Source organism: Canis lupus, chromosome 3 (assembly GCF_003254725.2).
Source record: "Canis lupus dingo isolate Sandy chromosome 3, ASM325472v2, whole genome shotgun sequence".
NCBI lineage: Eukaryota > Metazoa > Chordata > Mammalia > Carnivora > Canidae > Canis > Canis lupus.
Window position 1 is genome coordinate 85,740,908 of NC_064245.1, and position 25,526 is coordinate 85,766,433.

Below are 25,526 nucleotides of genomic sequence, written 5' to 3' on the forward strand. Positions count from 1 at the left end.
CCGGGGCGGCAGAGGTGGATCAACTTTCCGAAGCGGGACTTGACGGTCCTCGGCGTCCGCGCCCCGCATCAGCGCGGGCTGCAGGCCGCGGGGGACCAGCCCGAGACCAGGGGGCGGACGCGGGCGCGGAGGGGGCCGGCGGGAGGCCCCGGCCCCGGCGCGCGCGCACCACGCACGCCCGCACGCCGCACGCACGGCACGCACGGCACGCACGGCACGCCGACCACGCCGCGGGGGCGCGCGCGCAGGCCCAGCCCTCGTCGCCGCCGCCATTTTAGCTCCTGGTCCCGGCCGCACGGTGTGGGCTGTTGTGGCGGGAGGGGTGGGGGTCCTCCGGAGTGAAGTACCGACGCAGCCGCCAGCTTCCTCTGCTGCGCCTTCCTTCTGCCGCCCGCTCGCGGAGCCCGAAGATGTCCAAGCGGCACCGGCTGGACTTGGGGGAGGATTACCCCTCCGGCAAGAAGCGTGCGGGGACCGATGGGTAAGGCAGGCCGGGGGCGCGAGGCGGCGGCTCGGGCTTTTGTTGGGCGGGCGGGCGGGGGGGAGGGGGTCCCCGCGAGGAGCCCCGCAGGAGCCCGGAGGAGCCCCGGAGGAGCCCCGCAGGCCCCGCAGGCCCGGGCCCTTTGTGTCGCTCCGGGCTCGGCCGGGCAAGGGCGCGGGGAGATGTGTGCGGCGCGGCCGCCGCCCGGGCCGCGGGGGGGGGGGGTGGGCTGCGTGGCCACGAGGGCGTCTGCTCCGCGGGCCGGGCCGGGCCGGAGCCGCCTGCAGCGGGGCGGGCGGGAGGCGGCCGCGACCGCGTGGCCCGGGCTCCCGGGGGAGGCCTGGGGCGCGGGGGGTGCTGGGAGGGCGCGGCGGGGGCTCCGGGCCGCGGGGGCCGCCGGGACGGGCGCTCGGACGCGCGGGGTCCCCGGGGGCTGCCGGGGGCTGCCGGGGGCGCCTGCACCGGCCGGAGCGGGCGCGGGAGCGGGAGCGCGGGCGCCTCGGTCCATTCAAACCCCCGGAGGAGGTCCGGGGGCGAACTTCCGCCTCGGCCTACGCTCCCGCCATCTCCCCGGTTTCCTGCCCTTGGGTCACACGGCGGTTCCTGGGGGGCGGGCCCGGGGGTGTAGGAACCACAAGCCCACTTTTTTTCTTTCTTTCTTTCTTCTTTCTTTTTCTTTTTCTTTTTTTTTTTTCCCCGTCTCCGCCAGTATATCCCTCCTTCATTAGTAGCTTTTGGAACACGCACTTTTCAAAAAGGTTGTGTGTATTTTATTTTTCATTTTCTTCAATTGAATTAATCTATTTATTTTTGGTATTTATGGCAAAATGTCGCCCGTGGGGAGGTTGGGCCGAGAGTCGAAATGCCCGGGGGGCGCTTGCGATCGCTTTTTCCCTTTCTCATAGCCCCCCCCGCCCCGCCCCCGCCCCCCTGCAAGCCGCGGAGGAGTCTGAGCAGTCGGCCGACCCGCGCGCTCCTCCAAGTCCTCTCTTGTGTCTCCCTTGTCTTGTTTTCCGTTCCCGAAGTGGCAGAGATTTTTATTTGGGGGGTTCCGGCCAGAGAGCACGTGTCTGGAGCGTGCAGGCGCGACTCCTGAGGATCTGGCCACCGTGCGTGGAGAGGGTGTCCGTCGGCCCGGCCCGCCTGTGCCTCGTGTTGGGTCTGTTGTTGGCCCGGGGCTCTCGGGCTCGGCCGGTCTCCACTTGGTTGTGGAGCGCCTCGCGGAGTGGGGGCCTGGGTAGGGGGGCGTGTGCCCCCGACACCCTCCCACTGCTGGATGTGGGAAGCGGGACTGTATACGACACTTGAGTCTTGCAAAGTGGTTGCGTCCGCAGTGTTAGACGTTGGCTTTCTTTCTTTTTGGACTGTTTCCTCTCTTTAGGATCTCCCTTCCCCCACCCCAGCAAAACTTTAGCACTTCGGGTTAAAGACTCAGCTGGAAGTTACTTTGAAGAGTGTTACTCACCGGCCCCACTCGAGGGAGGCGAAGTGGGCCTGCAGAGTTGTCCAGGCGGCTGGTACGACCGCACACGGTTTACAGCGGGATTTAGAACCTTGATCTTTCCATCCTCACTCCTCGCCTCTTGCCTTTTTTTTTTTTCTCCTTCATTACAACACGGACTGTGGCTGTAGTTAGTCAGTGCAGCCTATTTTAATGACATCTGTAATGGGTTGTCAAAGTAGGGAACGCCTGGTTCTTGCTTCCTGTGAGGTAAAAATAAATTGGCATGTCATCTGGCCAAGATGCAGCTCATGTCCCTCATAAGAGTTCAGGTTGGAACAAAAGATGCTGGGATGCCATGAATTCACTTATTCATATTTGTATGTAGGCGCACCGTTAACTGCTTCAGGTTTAGTGGCCTGAAGCATTTAGGCTTTACATGGATATATGCTCCTTTCCTCTTGAGGAACAGAGAGCCTTAGTAAAAAAAAAAAAAAATGTGGACTTTTTAGGCTTAAGATGGTGACCTTACTGATTCTCATGGGTATTCTATATCTACCTGTTGGTGAAGGAGTTTGGTATAAAGCCCAAGTTCTGAGCTACTCTGCAGAGAAGTTTCTATACATACTTCTAATCACTTCTCATACAATTAATTTTTTAGCAACGGGTTACAGCTGTGAATAGTGCTGCCGCCTCAATGATTTTAAGTCACTTTTGTTGACTGCCATGCAATCTTGAAGTTGTTTGGTTGGTTGGTTGTTGTGTTTGTTTTTTTTTTTTTTTGTTTGTTTGTTTGTTTGTTTTTTAGCCCTGATAGTTATTAGCAAGTGGTTTTTAATCTGAGGGAGAAGCTTGACAGTCAGTCTTAAGAACTCCACTCCTAAGCTTGGCTGGCCCATTTCCCCAATACTGAGAAGGAAGGTAATTTGGTGGGAGATTTCTTTTAGATTCAAGTTCCCAAACTGTATATGGTGTTACTTACTCATGCTGTAATTTATTTGGAGGTCAGGTAGAGAAGTTGAAGGTTTCTGTTACACACTAACCTTATTACTTTTTTCATCATCCCACAGAATTTTGCTTTATAAAGTTATACCAAAAAGACAACTGAAGTATGGAACATGAGGACATTTTCCATTTTGATGTTTGTTTCAGAGATTACTTCCTAATAAGAGCTTTTCTCCTTAATTGGTGGGAAAGTGAAACAAATATTAACATATGTAGAGTACATAATGTGCTCCCAAAACTGTTCTGGGGGCAGTGTGTATATAACCACATTTTCACTACCTTCCTGTGATATAGGTGAGGTTAAGTAACTTGCCCCAAGGAATACAAGAAATGTCCATACATAAATAAAAGGCAAAAATGTCCAATGTCTCTGAAATCTTCATCCTCGTCTTTTACCCCTTGATGGACATTGTTTTTAGTCTTTGCATGTCTTATAAAAACATCTTATTTATTTAAATGAGGTGGAGGGAGAAGCAGACTCCTGTTTGGGCTGGGCAGGGAACCCCATGTGGCTGGATCCTGGGACTCTGAGATCATGACCTGAGCCGGAAGCAGACACTTAACTGACTGAGCCACTCGGGTGCCCCAGTCTTTGCATGTATATTCACAAATATAAACTATATATTTTCCAATATAACGTTTCCATACGTTTCTATATACGTTTCCAATATAATGTAAAACAGTGGGATGTTTCATTATGGGTTGTTTTGTGCTTTTTTATTTGCTAAAAAAAAATGTGTCCTAAAGTAGAATAGATATATATTATCCTTTTCATTGGCTTTATAATATTCTAAGTATAAAGGGGGATCATAACTTATCTACCCAGTTTCCTATTCTTTAGTGTTTAGGTGGTTTCCCAATGTCTATTATTTTACAAGTGAAAAGTATGAAGAACATCCTTTTGTACACAAATTTGCACACTTACATCCTTAAGAGAAGTTCTAGGAGTGAGATTGCCAGATAAAAAGCAATGCTTATTTATTTTAAAAGCATTTATTTATTTACTTACTTACGAATGACAGAGAGAGGCAGAGACACGGGCAGAGAGAGAAGCAGGCTCCATGCAGGGACTCCGATGTGGGATTCGATCCTAGGACCACACGGGCAGAGAGAGAAGCAGGCTCCATGCAGGGACCCCGATGTGGGACTCCATCCTTGGACCCCGGGATCACGCCCTGAGCTAAAGGCAGAGGCTCAGCCACTGGGCCATCCAGGCGCCACCCCCAAAACAATGCTTATTTAAAATACTCTGCTTTTGATAACCAGCTTTTACATCTTCATTAGCTGTACTGTAGTGCGTATTCCATGTAGAATTTTAAAATGGTATTTTAAATTAAACCAAAAGATCTTTCCGTCATAAGCAATATTTATCAGGTATTTACTATATTCCAGGCACAACTTTAAGCATATTACGTATATTAACTCATTTAATTCTTGAAATACTGTACAAGATCTATGAATAGCCACATTTTATAGGCAAGGAAAGCAATAACTGGTCATACAGATAGCCAAAGTGCTGAGCTAGGGCTGAGCTGAGACTTGGCTGTGTGATCAATAAAGCACCACTTTTTATTCAGTTTTTAAGCGTTATATGTCAATGAGTAAATCTTAACCGTAAAACTCTCCTGTATAATGAAAGTGCTTGTTTTAAAAAAGAAAACAAGCAGGAGGCCTAGGTGGCTCAGTTGGTTAAGCCTCTCCCTCACCCTTCATTTCGGCTCAGGTGATGTCAAGGTCGTGGGATCCAGCCCCGCATAGGGCTCTGTGCTTTGTCTCTCAAATAAATAAATAATCTTTAAAAAAAAATGCATACACATGGCAGCTTACATGTTAGTTATGAAGCAGTAGGTTTGAGATAGCCCTCTATAGCTGCTTTTTAATTTTTATCCTCCCTCCCCCATTGAAAGTAGATAGTTTGAGTCATAGGCAACATTTCAAAATGATTGAATTTGCCGCGTGCATCCTTCCTGTTGCTTTCTTATTTTAAGCTCCCAACTGTTTTATTAATACTTTTTTCTTTGCAGATGGCAAATTGAGACTTACACCTTGCTATTGGTTATACAGCTGTGATCTCAGTGCTCCTTTTACTCTTTTTATTTTTACCCCCATTTCTCTGGCAGCAGTTAAATCTTTGTGTCCTTAGAATGTATTTTATACTTTCTATGCTGTAGTTATTTTGGTAATGAAGTTTTTGATGAAGTAGGCCCTTGAAAAACATCTTTGTATAGGTATTACTGTAACAAAGTAAGGTGTTATGATTTACTCTTTTTTTCCCAAGATTTTATTTACTCATGAGAGACCTAGAGAGAGGGAGAAGCAGGCTTCCTGTGGGGAACCTGATGTGGGATTCGATCCCAGGACCCCCGGGGTCAAGACCTGAGCCAAAGGGAGATGCTCAACCACTGAGCACTCCAGGTGCCCCCATTTTGCTCCCAGCATGGACAACCTGCATTCAACCTGTAGAGGTTTTTTATACTGGAACAGAGAAAATTGGCAGTCAGGGCATAATTTGTGCCCCCCCCTCCACGTTTGCCTATTATGTGATTCCACAGTGTTAACCCTACCTCTGCCCTCATCCTTAGGGCAACACTGCAAGGCAGGTGTCGTAAATGTGGACACTGAGGCTGAAGATAAGTCACGTCCTAATAGGTGTCCCTGAAGCCACAGCAAATTGTTGAGGCGCGATGACTCTTAGGACTTTTGTGGATCTTGGCCCCCTGGGTGTATCGGTTTCTCAGCTTGGGGGCTACTGTTCAGTACTTGAAAATTTTGGAGGAATAATGAGGGAGAAGGTTAGAGTTGTACCTGCGGACACGCCTCCCTCCCCCCAAGAGGCATCAGCCTGTCATAAAGGTGCAAGGAGACTTGGTAAAGGAGAAACTGAAATCAAGATGATGATGCTTCTGCCTGGGGCCTAGGATATATCTAAAAAAAAAGCAGTCACGGAATCAATTGTGTTGTAATCTGAATGAAGAAAAGCCATACTGACCAAAGCAGGGAACCTGATGATCCCTGGACCCAGGATCACGCCCTGAGCCAAAGGCAGATGCTCAACTGCTGAGCTACCCTGGAGTCCCCCTGTCACGACTTACTTTGTTAATCCCTCTCCGCCTCCCATATTTTAAAAGCCTTGAAAGGTTAGTTAGGTTCATATGTTAGTACCTAGTACTGTAGTATAGAATCTCCTTAAACTTACTATATTTTTGTCTCATCTCTTGATGGTCATGTAATGGTCTTCTGTCCAGCCCCACTCCTAAAGTACTAGACACGTGAATCCTTTGCTTTTAGACCGGATGTTCTTTAAGGGTTCTTTTATGTTCTGTGACCACGTGTATGTTCATGGCTACAATGCTGCTCTCTTTGTGGGCCACATTTCTGTGTACTCTGTTGTAAACTTTCTCGTTCACATTTGGGGCAATATAAATAATGAGTACCTTAGACCAAAGGCAGAATGAGATAAGCAAAGAAAGGATGGTTGACGGCATATTTCAAAGATAGCCCAGGAAGCTATAGTCTGAGAGTTGATTTTGTTTATTAGGTTATCCTTTGGGTTCTTTTTCCCTTTGATTTCCTTTCTCTTTGTATCAGATGGGATGAAAGGTTTCAATCCTAGCTTGTGTGTCCTGTGATTCTGTAGGGGGTGAACACTTGGATGGGAGAGAGGAGGATTACTTTTTATATATGTATCTTATATTTGTATGAAAAGTATGAATATGTGGATATATGAAAGTATATATATGAAATGTGTATGTATGTGTATATATGGAATAACTTTAAATTCCTGTGGAATACAGTTATATTTTAGCGAGGACAAAAGAAAATTAAGATTGATCTGCTTAACATTTCTGTATTTGGGGAGCCATCCTAACTCCTGCTGTCTCTAGAATTTTAGCTGTATTCTGTCAAGGGGTTTCTGTTGTCCTGCTGATGTGCTTTTATAGGGAATGAATGGTTTTTCCTACTCAGCTACTGATAATTGGTGCATGGGAAGTTTGTATGTCTTTTGTGTCTTATGGATAAGGAATATTGAGGTGTTCAGCGGCTTGTCTCATAGCTCTATATTGCCTCAACTATTTCAAGTCTGGGTCCAAATACCTTGTAGAAGTTTGCTATAGGAATTGGTCTGAAGCTTATTTAAAAATTATTATTGTATTAGGAATCATGCCTGCTAACTGGAAGTAGATACTAGAACTGAGTACTTAAAGTTGACCTAGGCTTAGTATAGTGACCGTCTGCATAATTTTAGCATTTTAAGACAACTTACTATTGTTCAGTGGAGCTTGTTTTTTTAGTGGTTATATTTCACTTGATAGATGTCCAAAGTATACATAGGTTTACAGAGTTTTGCAGTTACTATTAAGGATATCATGCAAGAGAAAACAATGAAAACAAAAGGAAGTGTTTTAATTTTAGTTTTTTTTTTTAATAGGACAAATACATGCTTATAAAACAAAATTGGGAAACTGATTTAAGGCATAACTTGAAAATGAACTCACCTACAATCCTTTAACTCATGTTTGTATTACTGTTACGTGAAGTAGAATGGTCCTTGTGTCCAGAAGCAGTTTTGAATTTTGAACATACTTTCAGTGCAAAAAATAACTTTTCATGTAACTTGAGGGAGAATCTGGGGAAAATTGTGATGCCCATATCCCCCTCTTGCTTTATTTTCTCCTCCTTTCCCCCCACCTTACTCTCAGTCTTTAATTTCTACTGTCTAAATAAGTAGGAAGGGGTTTTACTTTACTCAATCAAGTCCGAGTCTTGTGTAACAACAGCTGGTGGCTAAAGGTGTAGAAAGAGATGGTCCCTTAAGAGAATTTGAGGTCTCATCAAGGAAAGAAAAAGATTTATGGGTGAGGCATGGAGAATTCTTGATTATAAGGTCTTTTTCATTATGTCTGATACTTACATAATTCATTGGTTTATTCATTTGGTGGTTAGACATTCCTGTTCTTTGTGACTATAACACTGCCAAGAACATTTTGCGTAAAATTCAGAATCTGAATTCTAAATTTTTATTTTTAGGAAGGATCGAGATCGTGACCGGGATCGTGAAGATCGGTCTAAAGATCGAGACCGAGAACGTGATAGAGGAGATAGAGAGCGGGAAAGGGAGAAAGAAAAGGAGAAGGAATTGCGAGCTTCGACTAATGCTATGCTTATCAGTGCTGGATTACCACCTTTAAAAGCTTCCCATTCAGCTCACTCAACTCATTCTGCACATTCAACACATTCGACACATTCTGCTCATTCAACACACACAGGACATGCAGGACACACATCACTTCCACAGTGCATTAATCCATTTACCAACTTACCCCATACTCCTCGATACTATGATATTCTAAAGAAACGGCTTCAGCTCCCTGTTTGGGAATACAAGGATAGGTTTACAGATATTCTGGTTAGGCATCAGTCCTTTGTACTGGTTGGTGAGACTGGGTCTGGTAAAACAACACAGGTGAGTTATTATTGTGTACCACAGTACATACTGTATTAATGTTTACATTTACTAAATGTTGCTTATTTGATTGGAAGTCCTTCTGCCTTGTCTGTCTCCTAGAACATCCTGAAGACTAGCTACTTTGATGTTTATAGTGCACAGAGTGGGAATCCTGTAGGGAGTGCCTATTTTCCTGAGTCTAGGGGAATATTGCAGTGCTGTTTTGTTAATGTTAAATATGGCAGAATGATGCATTCTGATCACTTTGACTCTGGGGTGGTACAAATTTGGAGGTACAAGTATTCTATTGCTCTGAGTAGAAATTTGGAACCACTGGGATAGTTTTGTTTTTGTTCTTGTTTGTTTTGAACCATGTGAAAATTATCCTTTTTTTAAAAAGATGGAAGAGCTGAGTAAAGTCTCTTTATTCATGACCTCCACATCCATCTAGTTACACTTGGCCTAGAAGTAAACACTATCTTGTTAGTAATATATCTAGGATATTTTCCAAAAATGGATGAGCCATTGTTTACTGGTCCCATGTTATCGATCTCTAGGCTGCTTCTGATGGTTGTTTTTCATGAGCAAGTAGATCCATTAGACTATACTGTGGAATTAGAATATTTACGAATCTGATATGTGAAAAGTAGTATCAGCATAATTTTTAATTTGCATTTCCTGCTATGAGTGAGGTGTTAACCATATTTCCCATATGTTTGAGCCTGACCAGTCACAAATTTCTAAGAGATTGCAAAAGTAGCAGTCCTTGGCCATTGTAGAAAATTTGGAAAATCTGGAAAGTGTCGAAATGAATTTAATAACTTGTCTTACCATGTAGAAATTATGACTGTACTGTGTTTCTTCCTGGCTTATTTTCCATGTTTATGTACCTGTGACCCAAGTTTATAATGGAATGTACTGCATACGCAAGTTACCATTTAAGTTTCATATGCCACAAACCTAGATTGGAGTATATCATGGAGACATTTTGAAGGCTACAGTGGCAACCAGAATAAGAAGTTTTGAAAGACTGAGCCTTACTGAATACGATTTTTCTTCATAACTGAACGAAAATCTAGTATTGATGTTAGGAACTGAAACTGATAGGTTTATTTTTATCACCTTATGGAAGTTTAATGTGTGAAAAGATACGACTTTAAACTTATTTTAAAGAATTATTTAGTATTTAAAAGAATTATTTCAACTAGTTTATCTACATAGTATTTAATTAGCTATTGGATAAAGCTAGGCACTGTGTCCCTTGTATGTATTATTTGTGTCAACAACCTTACAAGGAAGTTGTTAATCACCATTTCACAGATGAACAAAATGAGCCTTAGATTCATAAGAGTCTTAGAGGTTTTAGTGGGTTGTCCTGTGGTTATGCATAGTAGATTTAGGTGGGCTCAGTATTAAGAACTTTGTCCCATTGGCTATTGTTTATAGCCAATGCTATATTTATTTCATTCTGCTATTCTGTGGTCTTATGTGGTTAACCTTATTTCAGAGATGAGTTTCTTTAGTAGCAGTTAATGCAGATGGTCAAGTCAATTCAAAATGAGAGGTTTGTAATTATTTGGATGAATATTTGTGGTATTTTTTGTTTGTTTTTGTGTACCTAGGATTGCAGAGCAGTTGGGTTCAAAGGGAAGCTGAAAAGCTTTATTTTATTTATTTATTAAAGATTTTATTTGTTTACTCATGAGAGAGGCAAAAACACAGGCAGAGGGAGAAGCAGGCTCCATGCAGGGAGCCCGATGTGGGACTTGATCCCACATTGCAATGTGGTATGTTCATGCTATATCCATATATAAGAAACTAAAGCCAGTTGAGTGTGAACGGGGGCACAGGTTTGGTGAAGAGAAAGCTTTGTATGCTCTGTATATGGACGACAGACTTTGTAGGAGATCATAGCAAAATTTGACTCTGTATAAGGTAATAGAATAAACAGTAGATTGTGGAGTTACTAATCTTAGGGGACGTGGGAGGGATTAATAAGTATTTGGAGGAAGGTGCAAAATGGTTTTGAACTTCTTGAATTTGGGATACTCAAGTGGAAAGGACCGTTAGGTTAGGGATGGGAACGTAGTTAGGATTGTCAAATGTATTATAGGTAATATTAGAAATCAGGAGAATAAATAAGACCAATCAGGATAATGTGTAAAGTAAGACTAGAGGGCTGAGGATCAGTTTTTAGGAAGGTAGCTTCAAATGGAGGAAGAGAAGAAGCTGAAAGGAAGGAATCATCCCTGGTTTGAACAGGCCAGTACACTGCGTATTTCAGTTCCCACTTCCCTTCTTCAGTCTATTCTTAGAAATATGAATAGATGCATTGACTGTGCCATTTTCCAAATATTGTCTGGGAACCCTTGAAGGCTCCTGCAACTCTTTCAGAGGTCCTGGGAATTTTTTGTATACTTCAACAGAACAAAAATAGTGCAACACATTTAAATTGAGACCAGTAAGAGAATCCAAGTGTCTTCTATTAAGCCAGACATTAGAGACCTGCAAAAATGCAAAACAGTGTAGTCTTCTTGCTAATTTTTTGTTTTCTTTTTTCTTACTTGGAAGATGTAATTTTCATAGAAAATGTGTTAGCATAGAATGGGTTTCTTTTGTTAGAAATTAATATTGTAACAGCTTTTGAGTTTAATTTCCTCATACAGTAAGTCTATTAGTTGTTTGGCATCCTTGGTTATTTTAGGAGTATAAAAGTCCTGAGATCAAAAGTTCAAAAACTGCTGAATTAGCTAAAACTGTTTATATCTTACTTTTAAAATGGGAGTAAGTTATCCGTTTCACTGGAGTGAATTTAAAAAACTTTGCAAATTCTTGCCTTGAGAATTCCAAAATTTGAGCATTTTTGCCTTGAGAATTCCAAGCTCATTCCAACGAGCTTTAAATAGCTTTAACTGAATGGTAAATGTTTCTTTGAATTTCATTTTATTTGGTCTTAAAAAGTACATTTTGCCTTTGTAAGAAGCTTGCTGAGATTAGATATGAAACTTCGCTGGAAAATCTTTTAAACTTTGGTTTGTGGGTTTACAAGCCTAGAGAGATCCTTCACTTTTAGGGTAGTATTTATTTCTGTTCATTTTAAGTCCTTTTAAAGATAGGCATTGTTACATTCTTAGAGAAGCGACATAGTCATCCCTCCCCTTTCAGATATTTGTAAGTGAAAACACTTATCCCCAGTTTGCACAAGTAACCTAACTAAAATGTAGTAATGGTACAGCAACCAGTATTCTTCAGGTGCATTTGTACAAATCCTGTAACACCCCTCCCCCCCCCACACACACACACATTTTCTGTAGTATTTGACAGGCTTTTGAATGCTTTGTTGGAGACCTATCATGACTTTATAGCAGTGGACTCCCATTTAATGTAGTGATCACTTAAGATTTTTCCCATGGTTCTTACCCAGGTAAGTGAGTGAAGAGCCATGAAATTAGAGGTTCTATTGATGGAACAAGGAGAAAATGTGCCATTGTCCTGGCAGCCAACCAACTTGTGCTTGTTGGTATTTTTCTCTAGGTGCTGTTGAATTTGAGATTGACAGTTATTGAAATTGACTTTTAAGATGGCACCTAAGGTGGTGTTCTGTTGTACATACCTCTCTTGAAGGCAGAAGAATAGGAGCTTACCAACTTAATTTGTATTGACGTAAAAGATACAGGTTTATAACCACAAGGGTTTGTGATTTCTATTTTCACCTGCATTTTGTAATTCAAATTGCATAAGAATTTATTATTTCTGAGAATATTTTTGGAGACTCAACATTTGTTATAAAGTAGAATTTTTCATAAGTTGAGTTTTTTTCCAGTGTATAGAGAAATGCTTAATGATAGAATAGTTGACACTGTAGAGCATATTCAGCATAGCCTCAGTGGACCTAACCTGCTCAGAAGTACAGTTACGTTGGATTAGTGTTATATATGGCCCCTCCTTGGCTTGGAGAGCTCATGCTATAAGTTTGGGTCTTAAATAGTAATTTGTGGTGTGCCTAATTGAATTTTGTTTTATATTATTAGAATGCAATGAAATACTACATGTAAAATATACCTGATATGCTGGCAGAGTGGAATTAATTTAAATGTGAAATTATTTGATAGATTCCACAGTGGTGTGTGGAGTACATGCGATCATTACCAGGACCCAAGAGAGGAGTTGCCTGTACCCAACCCAGGAGAGTGGCTGCAATGAGTGTGGCTCAGAGAGTTGCTGATGAAATGGATGTGATGTTGGGCCAGGAAGTTGGTTACTCCATTCGATTTGAAGACTGCAGTAGTGCAAAAACCATTCTTAAGTAAGTACTATCTTTAAATATGCATATTTTGTTTCTCTACTGGTTTTCTGCCACTAGATAGAGGGCTTAGATAGTGGAGTCTCAAGTCATCCAAATTTAAAATAGTCCAAGAGTAGACCTTCTTAGATTTAGCAGGTGACTTTTTAATATGAATTCTCTTTCTTGCTGGTAATGTATATAGCTGTTCAGTAGACAGCTTCAAAGGTCAGATTTTAGTTATTTGGTGCTGTATCTTAGGTGAAATGTATCATTTAAATGTGATAGAAAAGTGATAGATCTTAGTAAATGAGTTTCTTTTAGAAAGAATGTTGTGTGGGATGGAATAGAAATTATTTGGGGGATAGGGCTTTTAATGTTAATTATACAGTTATTATCATACAGATGTTATGAGCTAAAAGGAGGAATCTTTTGTTGTGTAATAGAGTCTTAGAGTCTCCTCAAAGTCCTTTTCCTTTATAGCTGTGGTGCACGATTGACTATCATGTTGAGCTTTTTTGTAATATTTTCTTGAACTGTCCTAATTTTTTTTCATCTTACACTTATATTCTGCTTAAGTTGTGGAAATGTTGTGTTGCTGGATGGTAATTCTTTTGAAAAATTTACCCTTTTGTTGCTTCTGTTTATTCTGTATATATGTGACATTTAAGTCATTTTTTAAAAAATGATTTCTTTGTCACAATGTAATCTCCCTGAGGTTTTTTAAAAGACAATTCTGGAAAAAAAAAAGTTACATGGGTAGTGAAATGAGTCACTGATGGCAAAAATATATGTAATCTTATAGGGAAAAATATATATTGTAGAAATTTTCTTTTTTTTATTGTAGAAATTTTCAAATGTATACAGAAATACAATAGTATGATGAACTTCCATGTGTTTATCATGCATCTTCGACCATTGCCCAGCTTGTTTCATCCATATCCCAACCTTTTCCCTGCCCCATATAATTTGAAGCAAATCAGACGTTTTATACTTTGATCTGTAAATATTTCAGAATACAGAGGTCAGAGATACAGTTTCTTATACAGTTACGATATTCACAGGTTTAAAAATCTCCTTATTCCAAGCATCCAGTCATTCAAGTTTCATGTCAGCTTTTTTCTAGTTTCTTTGATAAGCATTATTAGAACTTCAGGTTAAAGAGTTAAATATTGTTTTTAATAGTAGCTGGACAATTTACTTAAATCAGCTTGTCTTTATGATTTTAGGGTATGTTTTTGGTTTATATCTTAAGTTTCATTGAGAGCATCTTTTTAGTTTAGTGATTATCACATTGTTCACTTTTAATTATATAATTTTTGAAAGAATTACATAAATCATAACTTAAGGTTTTATACTAATTTAAAATGTAGATAATGTCAAGGACTTGAGGACAATAAAGGGCAGGCTTTACTCATCTTTAGGAGAAATGATACAATTATTCACTTGAATTTTTTTGGCAAACCACAGTTGAACAGGGAAAACGAATTTGGAAATTGGGGAGAGGCAAGTTATATGCAATATTGGGTCTGTGTGTGTGTGGTAGGAAGTGGAAGGTTTTCAAAAGGTATACTTGTGAAAGATTTTGGTTCGGTTAATAGGGAATGACAAGTAACATAAAAATAGATTTGATAGATCAAAATGAACGTATTTTTGGCATTGTGATGTTTTCTTACGGAATGATTCCCAGAGGCTATAACTAAACTTTAAACAAAAATCTCCGCTTAATTCTGGACAGGGCAAGCTTACTGGGATATCTTGGAGAATCTGAAGAGATAGAAGCTAACGTAATACTGTCTTTATGTGATACTAAATCCAATATAAGAGTATGGAGCAAGTGATAGTTTTGATAATAGGAATGCTTCACTAAATGGGAGTATAAATCCCTAGATATATTTTGTATAGTTATCTATCAACTCATTTTTTGAGAACCCCAGATGTTAAAACAGCCAAGATTTAAGGATCAGTTACATTAATCAGTTGGGTAGGAAGAGTGAATACCTAGGACACCTATCAGTCTCCTCCTGGAGCTCTTCTCATAACACTATTGACCTTTGAGCCATGGAGAGGGTAGGAGCACCTCCTGCCCCCACCCCCCACAAATCTGTGTTTAACTTCTGACTTTGCCACAAATTACCTACTAATAGCCTACTGTTGACCTCACTATTAACAGTTAGCACATTATGTAGGTATGTATGTATTATCTACCATATTCTCAAAATAAGGTGAGGGAAAAATCATGAGAGAAAATACATGTACAGTCCTGTATTGTATTGAAACAAATCTGTGTATAAGTGGACTTGTGCAGTTCAAACCTGTGTTGTTCAGGGGCAGTCTTGGATGTAAAAAGCCTATGTATCCATTATTTAGTCAGGTAAAAAGCTGCTAATTTTCACCATAGAAGGATGGTGAAGAGGACTAACTTCCGAAGATTCTGTCTGAGGGACTCAGAATTCAACCACATTTTTCCTGATTTCATTATTGACAGTAAACACACTTTTTTACTAATTAAATTTGTTTCAGAGTACTTTAAATTAATGTATCTTTAAATCTCTGTGTACACTGAGGATCTAAGGTATCGGGACACCTGGGTGGCTCAGCAGTTGAGCATCTGACTTTGGCTCAGGGCGTGATCCTGGGGTCCTGGAATCCAGTCCCGCATCGGGCTTCCTGCATGGAGCCTGCTTCTCCCTCTGCCTGTGTCTCTGCCTCTCTCTCTCTCTCTCTCTCTGTGTCTCTCATGATTAATAAATAAAATCTTTAAAAAAGGGGGGGCGGGATCTAAAGATACCTTTTCTGGTGTATGGGACATATATCCATAAATTCTAGATCCTTGATCTAATATTGTGCTGTTTTCAGAGAATTGGTTCTAGTGTAAATTAGTGTACTCTCTCTATTAGACTAGTCTTAAAAACCTGTCCAGTCTCAAACAAGTTAGTTTTCTTTTCTCTATGTTTTCTCCTTCTATGTCTCAGCCTCCTTCTGTGTCTCTCATTTATTCAGATGTCTCAGGCAAGTTAGTTTTCAAACGGCTACCACTGTAAATGGTTTTTATGTATCACTTGTTATGATTTTTGCCTGCTTCTGTTGCTTTTCTGAAGTATTCCTTTTGCAAAATACTTATGTTCCTTTTGCTATTTTGGCTTGGAAATTTTGGGAGAAAAAAAGTGAGCTAGTTAAAGAAGAGCACACTAGTCAGTGGAAGATGTTGCCAAATTTGTGACTAGTCAGTGAAAATATAATTCACTTTAAGGAAGATGAGGTAATAAACTGTTTCAGTGGATTTTAAGAAGCACTTTGAAGTTACGACAAATTTTGAGAAATCTCCATTTATTTTGAGGGAGCTGATAATTGTTTTTTAGGTAATAAAATAGTTTAATAGTCTTGAGCTTTCAGGCAGACATAACATTTGAAGTTGGTAGTTTTGTAGCTAATTTAGTTATTTCCTTTTTGTCCCTCCCCAGCTACAAAATTCTGAGATATTTTGATGTTGAGGGAACCCAGTAATTTACATAAGTAATGATAAGTTAGTTGTTCATTTAATTATCTTGTGTGTTGGACAGTGCTAGATACAGTACTAAAAAGTAATCTGGTTCTTGTCCCCATAAAGTAAATAAAGTAAATATAATTTCAAATTGTGATTAGGCTTCAGAAAGAGAATACTGGGGTTTGTGTGAAAGCATGATTTGAAAATTCAATTTAGATTGGAAAAGAGCGGATGGAATAAAGGCCTGAATTGAAAGTGATAGTTCAACAGGGTAGGGATTGGGGTACAGGGAGCAAAGCTTTCTTGGCAGATGGAACAGCATTTTTAAGAATTTTGCGGGGGGGGGGCACCTGGGTGGCTCAGTGGTTGAGCATCTGCCTTTGGCTCAGGGTGTCATCCTGGAATCCTGGGATCAAGTCCTGTATCAATCAGGCTCACCCCCCGCAGGGAGCCTGCTTCTCCCTCTGCCTGTGTCTCTGCCACTCTCTGTGTCTCTCATGAATAAGTAAATAAAATCTTAAAAAATAAAAATAAAAAACTTTCTTTCTGAAGGGAAAAAAGAGTATTTTTTACTTTAAGGGACACTGCAGTCTGTGTATTTTTTAAAGTATTCAGATGATTTGTGTTAAGTCAGCATTTCCATGCCAGATCACTTGAGATGTTACAGGACTGGCTTATGGACTGTATGGATAACTAAAGATTGATTTCTTTTTTTGCATAAACTCTTTGGGAAACAGAGTTTGTGTCTCTATCTTTATACTTGCCTTGTGGATGGAATTTCAGGGAAAAAAACCCTGAGATGGAAAAGGCAACAGAGGAGAGTGAAATTTGTCACTACACTGTAGACTGCGGGTGAATCTTTGACATAATCGTGAAAAATGGGTAACTTTTTCATGAAAAGACATTTTCCCCTGATTTCTTGGTGGAGAGTGTGTAATGATAGGGTGACTTGGTGTATATAATTTATAATTTGCCTTCTCTTCTGAATCTTTTGCTTTTGGTATCAGATTCATTTCAATTTTGGCATCTGTCACAGGCCAAGGAATTGATCTGGGGTAATGTTTATGAAGCAGAAAGTGTTGTAACTCTTTCAAGGACATGTGTTTTGTAAGACCTGTACTATCCTGAGTTGTTTGTATATATAGCTTCAGGACAAGCTGCTGGAAAAATCAGGAAAAGTTACGGACAGGACGTAGTTTAAATCTATAATTGAGTGATAAGAATGAACAGAACTTAGGGTCTCACGGTGTGATAAACCCCTTGTTTACAAGGAGAAAAGGGAGAGGGAGAAAAAGGAAGGGAGAAAAGTTTTGAAAAACCAGCCAAAGAAGTACTATTCTATGCAATATGTGTCAGAAACTTTATGCATTTTTTAATCTCAAAAAGGCAATCTAGACAAGAAGATGAAAGAAAATCTAAAAATATTTAATAAGTAAGGAGATTCCAGTAGAAACACAGCTACAATAAGGAGCTGGCTGGTATAGTACCTTTGAGGTTGACACTGAGAAGAAGGATTTACCTGGCATTGCTGTAGCAGATTCTTTGGGCCCCTGGAAATAAGAGTTAGAAGCACTAACTGCATAAAAAGACTACTTAAAGATTCCACAGTGGGTTTCCTATAAGGCAACCTCCTTAAAAGGGTGAGTTGAAAAGAGAATCAAAAGGAAATACACCCCAAACCACAGACTAAGATTACATGGCCGGAGTTGTGTCCCAGCTTTGTCACTTATTAGCTGTGATCTTGGCAATGTTAATTAACCTCCCTGTGATTATTGCTTTTTCAGAAGATAGAGGTGATAATAACTACCTCATATGGTTGTTCTGAGATAAAATAGCGTAATTCGTGTAGAGCCCTTAGAGTAATTCCTGTCGCCCAGCAAGTGCTAAGTCAACAGTTCTACTTTTGTTGCTGCTGATAGTGGTGGTAGATTTTCAGTTTGGGAAATTATTGAATCTTTTAACCAGTTAACCCAGTTAATTAAAAAGAGACAATAAAAACAACTTAATAAAGTTCCTTTTAGTGCAGCAATTGAATTATAATTTGGGTTTTAACTGAAATTAAAACTTGATGTTACTTGTCTCTGAAATGAATGAATAAATGCAAATATTCTTTTAGAGCTAGAGGTAAGCCCTGGAAATAGGCCTGGTACTTAAAGACCATTAATTATATAAACATTGATTATATACTAATTTATTGAACACCTGTTACATGGTAGATTTTATTCTAATTCAAGTATAGCATTGGGATTAGATAAAGGTAGTTTTACAAAATCTTTAGTCAAGGAGCAGTAATAAAGAATAAATGTGGTTGTTTACCACTTGCATGTTTTCTGTCATACTGAAAACTCATCATCATCACCTTAGAATTAGAATTCTTTGGCTTTTGTTAATTCATGAAAACAAACTTGATTTCTTTCCTAAAGGTATGCATATATTATTACATTTGACCTTTGTGTTTATGCTTAAGTACTTGGGAAGGGTTTAGTTATAGAAGGCTCTTTGTTTACAGTGCTAACATCTTACGAAATATTAAATAGAACCTATACATTCATAATAGCTTTCTGTAAATTCTGTTGTGAGGATGATAGGCATTTCCTTAAAAACGTGAGGAATGGGCAGTGTATTTTGAAAAGAATTTAGTTGCCTTCTGTTGTTAATTTCTTAGGCATTTCTTTTTGTTGATTTACATAGCTAACTGAAACATACCACATGTGTTTTAGCTGTTTGCCCAAATAAAGCTGTATGCTTTGAATGCTGATCTCAGAACTGTGAGGCTATTTATATAGAAGTGAGGTTTGAGGTTTTGTTTGCTTTCTTTTTGTCTGTTTTTTGGTAGTAGAAATGCATTGCAACATTGTAGATTCCAAATTCAAAATACTGTGTGGTGCCTTTCCATGTGACTGTTCACGTCTAGTAGTTCTCATTGTAAGAAATGCTATATATAGGTTGTGATTGTAGTAAGTTTAGTGTTTGAATGTATCAAGTTGAACTTGACCCTATATAAATGTATGTTTATCCTTTTACAAATTAAAAATAACATTATGTGCATAAAGGAACTGTGTTATCTCTGGTTCTTCTCTTGGGACTTCTTGGTTGGGGACTTAGGCTGTGAAGCAATGAAGAAGATAGTTTGACTCAGTCACACGAATTATGTAGATGATTTCACAGAGGAGAAGGTATTTCATCTGAGCTGAGAAGGGTAGAGAGACTTAGATAGGCCGATTAACTAGATGAGCTAGGTTTTAAGTAGAGTAGAAGTTCCCATGCTACCTTGGTTCAAAGTTTCATGCTTAATGTCTCAGTCTTCACAGTACCCTGTCCTGAAGAAATAACTCAGAATTCCGTTTATTAGTTTAGTCCTAAAAACATAGTTAAGTATTTATGTTCTAACAACTTAGTAGCCTTTAAACAAATACCACACATATATTGGAGGAAAAATCTTTTTATTTCATTATTAATCACCATTATCTACTAGTGTGGTATCTTTGCCAGTTGAACACTGCAGTTTCTTAAACTTTAGAGTCGGATGGACACTGCCACCTTTATTTACTTACTGTTTGTTTTACACTGATATTTGCCTAATATTTGCTTTTTATTAGAGCAACTATCAAAAATAGAGCTTTTCAAAGATACTGTCTTTGAAAGGAATATAGAATAATGAAATGCCTCTGCCAGTAGTATTATGGCATCACATGTTGAGTATGAAAAACAATAATATAAATTGTTTTGAATCATAAGGGAAGAATATAATTATTCTCTGGAAATAAGATTTCATTTAACAAATTTAATCAACTTACTGTAGCAAGTAAAGTTACCTGTTTATATCCAAAGAAGGAAGTAGTTTACTCTTCTCTTTACTGGATATATAAATAGATGTTAAAGTTCTACAGTAATCTAAACTTGGACTGTGCTAGGGAATTATACATAAACTGCCCTTTGGGAGATCTTAATATTGAACAACGAAATGTCTTATTTTTTTTTAACTGCTGTGTTCACATGGATCAGGTTTGTAAGGGTTTTTGTTTTTGTTTTAAGATTTTATATATTTATTTGAGAGAACAGAGAGAGAGCTCACATGAGTGAGGAGGGGCAGAGAAAGGGAGAAGCAGACACCCTGCTTGAGCAGGGAGCCTGACGTGGGGCTCCATCCCAGGACCCTGAGTAATGAATGACCTCAGCCAAAGGCAGACACTTAACCCACTGAGCCACCATGTGCCCCCCGTAAGGGCTTTTTTTTTTTTAACATAAGTTCATAGAACTTACATATATTGAGAAGTACAGTGTTCTAGCATTATGGACACAGAGAAGACTTTAAAGGTAACAGTGAATCCAGAAATAGCCAGATCACCTAAAAGAGGTAAATAACTTTGTTTTAAACTGATTCATGTATGGGGCAGCCTTGGTGGCGCAGCGGTTTGGCGCTGCCTGCAGCCTGGGGTGTGATCTTGGAGACCTGGGATCGAGTCCCACATTGGGCTCCCTGCATGGAGCCTGCTTCTCCCTCTTCCTGTGTCCCTGCCTCTCTCTGTGTGTCTGTCATGAATAAATAAAATCTTTAAAAAAAATAAAATAAACTGACTTATGTATACTTAGATGATCCCGTCTTTATTTTTGTACTTATGGCATGTAGAAATAACTTGATATTGGAAGAATTGTTGGAGGAAGGTAATTTGATGACTCTCAGTAGCTCCTGATTCACTGTGAGCATTTTTAAAAGTTGGTAATTGACCATAATGTTGACATTGTGAAGGATGGGTAAGTTGTGGGTATTCAGGCTCACTGTATTTATAGTAGTGAAAAGAGTTGTATTTTATAAAGTCCCTATATACTATATGTGTTTTTTTTCTTCTAATATAGTTCCTGGTAAGTGCAAGCTGTTTTAGTTTTGTCATTCTCTTCTTTTACTGTTGTCATTCAAAAAGTATTCTACTGCAAGGGGCTGCTTTATTTATTTATTATTTATTTATTTATTTATTTATTTGAATGATTTTTTTGTATTTATTCATGAGAGACACAGAGAGAGGCAGAGACACAGGCAGAGGGAGAAGCAGGCTCCCTGTGGGGAGCCTAATGTGGGACTCCATCCTGGGAATCTGGGATCACGCCCTGAGCCAAAGGCAGACACTCAACCACTGAGACCCCAGGTGTCCTGAGGTTGCTTTACTTTAAAAAAATTTTTTTTTTTTTTTTTAATTTTTAAGTGATCTCTGTATCCAGTGTGGGGCTCAAACTCAGAGTTCAAGTTGTGTGCTCTACCGACTGAGCCAGCCAGGTGCCCCGTCTATGGATAGGGGCTTTACACAAAAATAGGTTATATGGTAGGGAGGAAAAAAGTGAATAAATGTTTTTTTGGTTATGGTCTATTTTAGAGGTCTTGATCTAGTATAACTTAAAAAATTCTACATACCTTTTTGTGCAGGCATTTTAATATGTGTAGTTTTTAGTGCAGGCACTCATACGACCTTATTGGATTGTAGTGGGTTAATCTAAGTTTTAGTAGTAAATAGTAAAAAAAAAAAAAAATGCCTTAAACTTTTTTAAAATTTTAATTTAAGGGATGCCTGGGTGGCTCAGTGGTTGAGTGTCTGCCTTCGGCCTAGGGCGTGATTCTGGATTCCCGGGATTGAGTCCTGCTTTGGGCTCCCTGCATGTAGCCTGCTTCTCCTGCCTCTGCCTGTGTCTCTACCTCTCTATGTGTGTCTCATGAATAAATAAATAAAATCTTTTAAAAAGATAAAAAAAATAAATGAATAAAATCTTTTAAAAAAAGTTTAATTTAAAACCTGTATATTTATTCATCAGTCTTTTAATATAGGACCATCACCATTTCCTTGAATATAAGTTGTTTGGAATTCAATTATGCAATTAAAAAGTCTAGATCTTAACAGTGGTATTTAAACTTCACACACTTGAAAAATACACAGGTGTTACTTTTCTGGAATTCAAGAGAATTGTCTTTAGAAATTCTGAAATTCCAGACTCCCTTTCACTCTTTTGTAGTTATGTCATACATTTGATAGTTTCGTGTGTGTATGAGACTCCTGTTTTTCAAGCTTTTGTGAAGCATGTAACAAGAAACATCTATACAACTCTTTTCTGCGCTAAGAGCTTGTCATTACATGTAAATATAATTATGTTGACCCAGCTGGTAGAGACAGACATGTGGCTATAACACAGTGTGTTATACAGAGGGTAAGGTTATTCCAAGGATTTATTAGGGAAAGGTTAGTTAAGAGCTAGTATAGAATTCTATTTGTAGTTATTTTACAAGTGCCAGATAATTGGTATAGTAGGTGCTTTAGATACATTCTTTTCTTTCATTTAAGCAAAAGCCACCATATTCACATTTTACAAATGGTGCTTTAGAGAAGTTGATGTTCAAGATCAAATGCCAAGAAGAAAGTAGGGGCTTTAACTTAGGTTTATCTTGTAACAAGGGTGCATTTTTTTTTTTTTAAAGATTTTATTTATTTATTCATGAGAGACACAGAGAGAGAGTGGCAGAGACACAGGCAGAGGGAGAAGCAGGCTTCATGCAGGGAGCCTGACATGGGACTCGATCCCGGGCCTCCAGGATCACACCCTGGACTGAAAGCGGCGCTAAACCACAGCCATCCGGGCTGCTCACAAGGGTGTATTCTTAACCACTCAAAGTGTTGTTCCTCACCATCCTCATTCCTCATCTCCATGTAATTCTCTTATGTCTAAGTATTTGTAAAGTTTTCCTAGGTAATTTGGAAAGCAGTAAATCTTACTACTCAAATTAAACAATGCTAGTCATTTATGATAAACTTGGAAGCAGTTACCAAAAATTTCTTTGGGTCGTGCTGAGTCAAGTTTTGGATTCTTTAGAAATGCAGTTTTGATTTATCTGCATGTGTAATTACGCTAGAATAAAACCTATACTTTGAAAGGTAACCAAATCCTAACAGTATTGCAAGAGCACTACATAACTAGGATTTTCAGTGTTGGAGCAGGGATTGGTTCAAGACATGGTTGCTGATTTCACTTAATATTGTTCTAGAACAGTAAATATAAAGATGCTTTATTATTTTTAATGACTGTATATTGTTTCATTCTTTTGATGGACACTCAGATTTGTAGTTTTTGCTATTAAAAACACTGTCCTTAGTACCCTCTTAGAAAACCTTGTGTACACATTTTTCTGCAAATGCGCAGGTATATATCTGAAATGAATTACCTTCAGATGAAATTGGTTGAGTCACAGGGTATGTTTGAATTTTATTAGATTGCCAGATTGCCTTTTATAGAGATTTATCTACTCTGACCAGTAAGGAATGAGCAAATGAGTGTCACTTTATGTATCCTTGCCCACAGTGTAATATGGAACTTTTCTTTGTCAGTATTTTAAGTGAAAAATGGAATATTATTGTTTTAATTTGCATTTCTTTTATATGAAATTGAGCATCTTTACATGTATTTTTGAGTCATTTGTGTTTCTTTTTGGATCTGAGACTAGTGCTTTCTCATCTTTCCAGAATTATTGCTACTTGCTTGACAGTCATTTTTGTAAGGGGCTATTTTAAAATGCATCCCAATCACAGAGAAGGTAAATTTGAAAAAAAAAAAAATGTACAGTATTATGGGAGTAATAAACTTGGTGTTTGTTCACATTCTTTGCCCATCTTTCTGTGGTTGGTTAGTTGGCCTTTTTTATATTGACTGTAGGAGCTTTTCACAGGATTAGCATTCTGGATATAGGTTGCAACTTTCTTAACAAAATTGGCATTCTGAATTTAAGTTCCAATTTTTGCTCACTTTACCATGTTTCTTTGTTTATCACACATCATGCCATGCAGAAACTTGAATTTTATACAAGTGTTCTTAATTAAAGATGTATTCAGTGTATTGAATAATTCTATGAATCCATGTGTTTTAGTTTTTTGTTTTACACATCTTGGATCAATATGGAATTTCTTTAGAGAGATATAAGGCTTGAGATAGGGATTTAGGAAGGTTCAACTGTGTCTCTAAGCACATTCCTACACCAGGGAACATAATACTAAGTTATTGGGAATTGTTTCCCCCTATAGACAGTTTTTCATTACTTGACATTCATTAAACTTACAAATAATTTGATACAGATCAGAGTTCATTAAACAATTTAGAATTTCTGGTGTACATTTTAGGAAACCATTTCACCTTTTTGTGGTTCTTTTTTCTTTGAACCAGGCAAGTTGAGGAATTTTTCAAAAAATTCTAAATATATGTAAACACAAAACTAAACAATACCTTTGTAGTCTGTAATGTTTTATCATACCGTGTTCATGTCGGAATTGATGATATTGGCTAGGATCAGGGTTAGCAGCTGGCTTGTAGTTGTACTATGCTATTTGCACGTGCCTGTTGCAAAAAAAATACTCAAGCTATGTAAGCTCGTACTACTCAGCACACAAATTATTCTTACATGTTTTGATATTTTGTGTATTTTATTAATTAGATAGTAGTCATGGTTGAAAATATCAACTGTTTCTGACTTATTTTTCAGGGATGTTTTGCTGCTTTAGGCATCTACTTAATCTGCCTCTTGTTTCACTTGATTTAGGCTAGTGATTCTAATACTTTAGCAAGCATATTAGAATCAAATACATGAAAGCTTGTTAGAACAGATTGCCATGCCTCATCTTCAAAATTTCTAAGTAGGTCAGGGATGAGACCCAAGTTTTGTATTTCTAACCAGTTCACAGGTAACACAGAAAACTTTTTAGTGAGTCTTTGTTTTAAAACAGAAACACTGGATAATAGGGTATCCATTCAAATGTAGAGTTTGACTCTCTTATGCAGTTTAGTCTGTTATTGAAACTTCAAAATTAGGTAATCACAAGTTTTATTATTGTGACACTATTTTTTGTGACTGATGCCTGAGTCTGGTTAAATATTCCATTAGTACTATGGAGGGTATAAAACGTAAAAGGGAAATGGCTAAGACTTTTATAGGATGTCCAGTACTTGGTTCTGCCTTTTTCTGTGCTTGGTGTTTGGTCACTTTTTTTTTTTTTTTTTTTTATGATAGTCACACACACAGAGAGAGAGAGAGAGAGAGAGGCAGAGACACAAGCAGAGGGAGAAGCAGGCTCCATGCACCGGGAGCCCGACGTGGGATTCGATCCTGAGTCTCCAGGATCGCGCCCTGGGCCAAAGGCAGGCGCTAAACCGCTGCGCCACCCAGGGATCCCCCCCCCCCCTTTTTTTTTTTTTTAAAGCAGGGAGCTTCATATATCTAGTAGTATAGCAAATCATTGGGTAGCTTCCCTTTTTTCTTGAGGTTAATAAAGGCTTTAATTACACACACACACACAATGCCACACATAATTTAAAAAGGAAACAAAAAAACAAGCAAAAACTGTAAAAGACACAGGTAAA

The 25,526-nt window shown here is 39.0% G+C and overlaps 1 protein-coding gene across 1 annotated transcript in view; it reads left to right on the forward strand.

Moving 5' to 3' along the window:
- Positions 1–256: 256 nt before the first annotated feature.
- The window catches only part of DHX15 (DEAH-box helicase 15), a 59,599-nt gene continuing 34,329 nt past the window's right edge, over positions 257–25,526 (forward strand). The window contains exons 1-3 of the mRNA XM_025438627.3: positions 257–481; positions 7,956–8,391; positions 12,486–12,679. Coding sequence (XP_025294412.1) covers positions 411–481; positions 7,956–8,391; positions 12,486–12,679 — 701 coding nt within the window. The 5' untranslated portion in view covers positions 257–410. The remainder of the gene's footprint in view (positions 482–7,955; positions 8,392–12,485; positions 12,680–25,526) is intronic.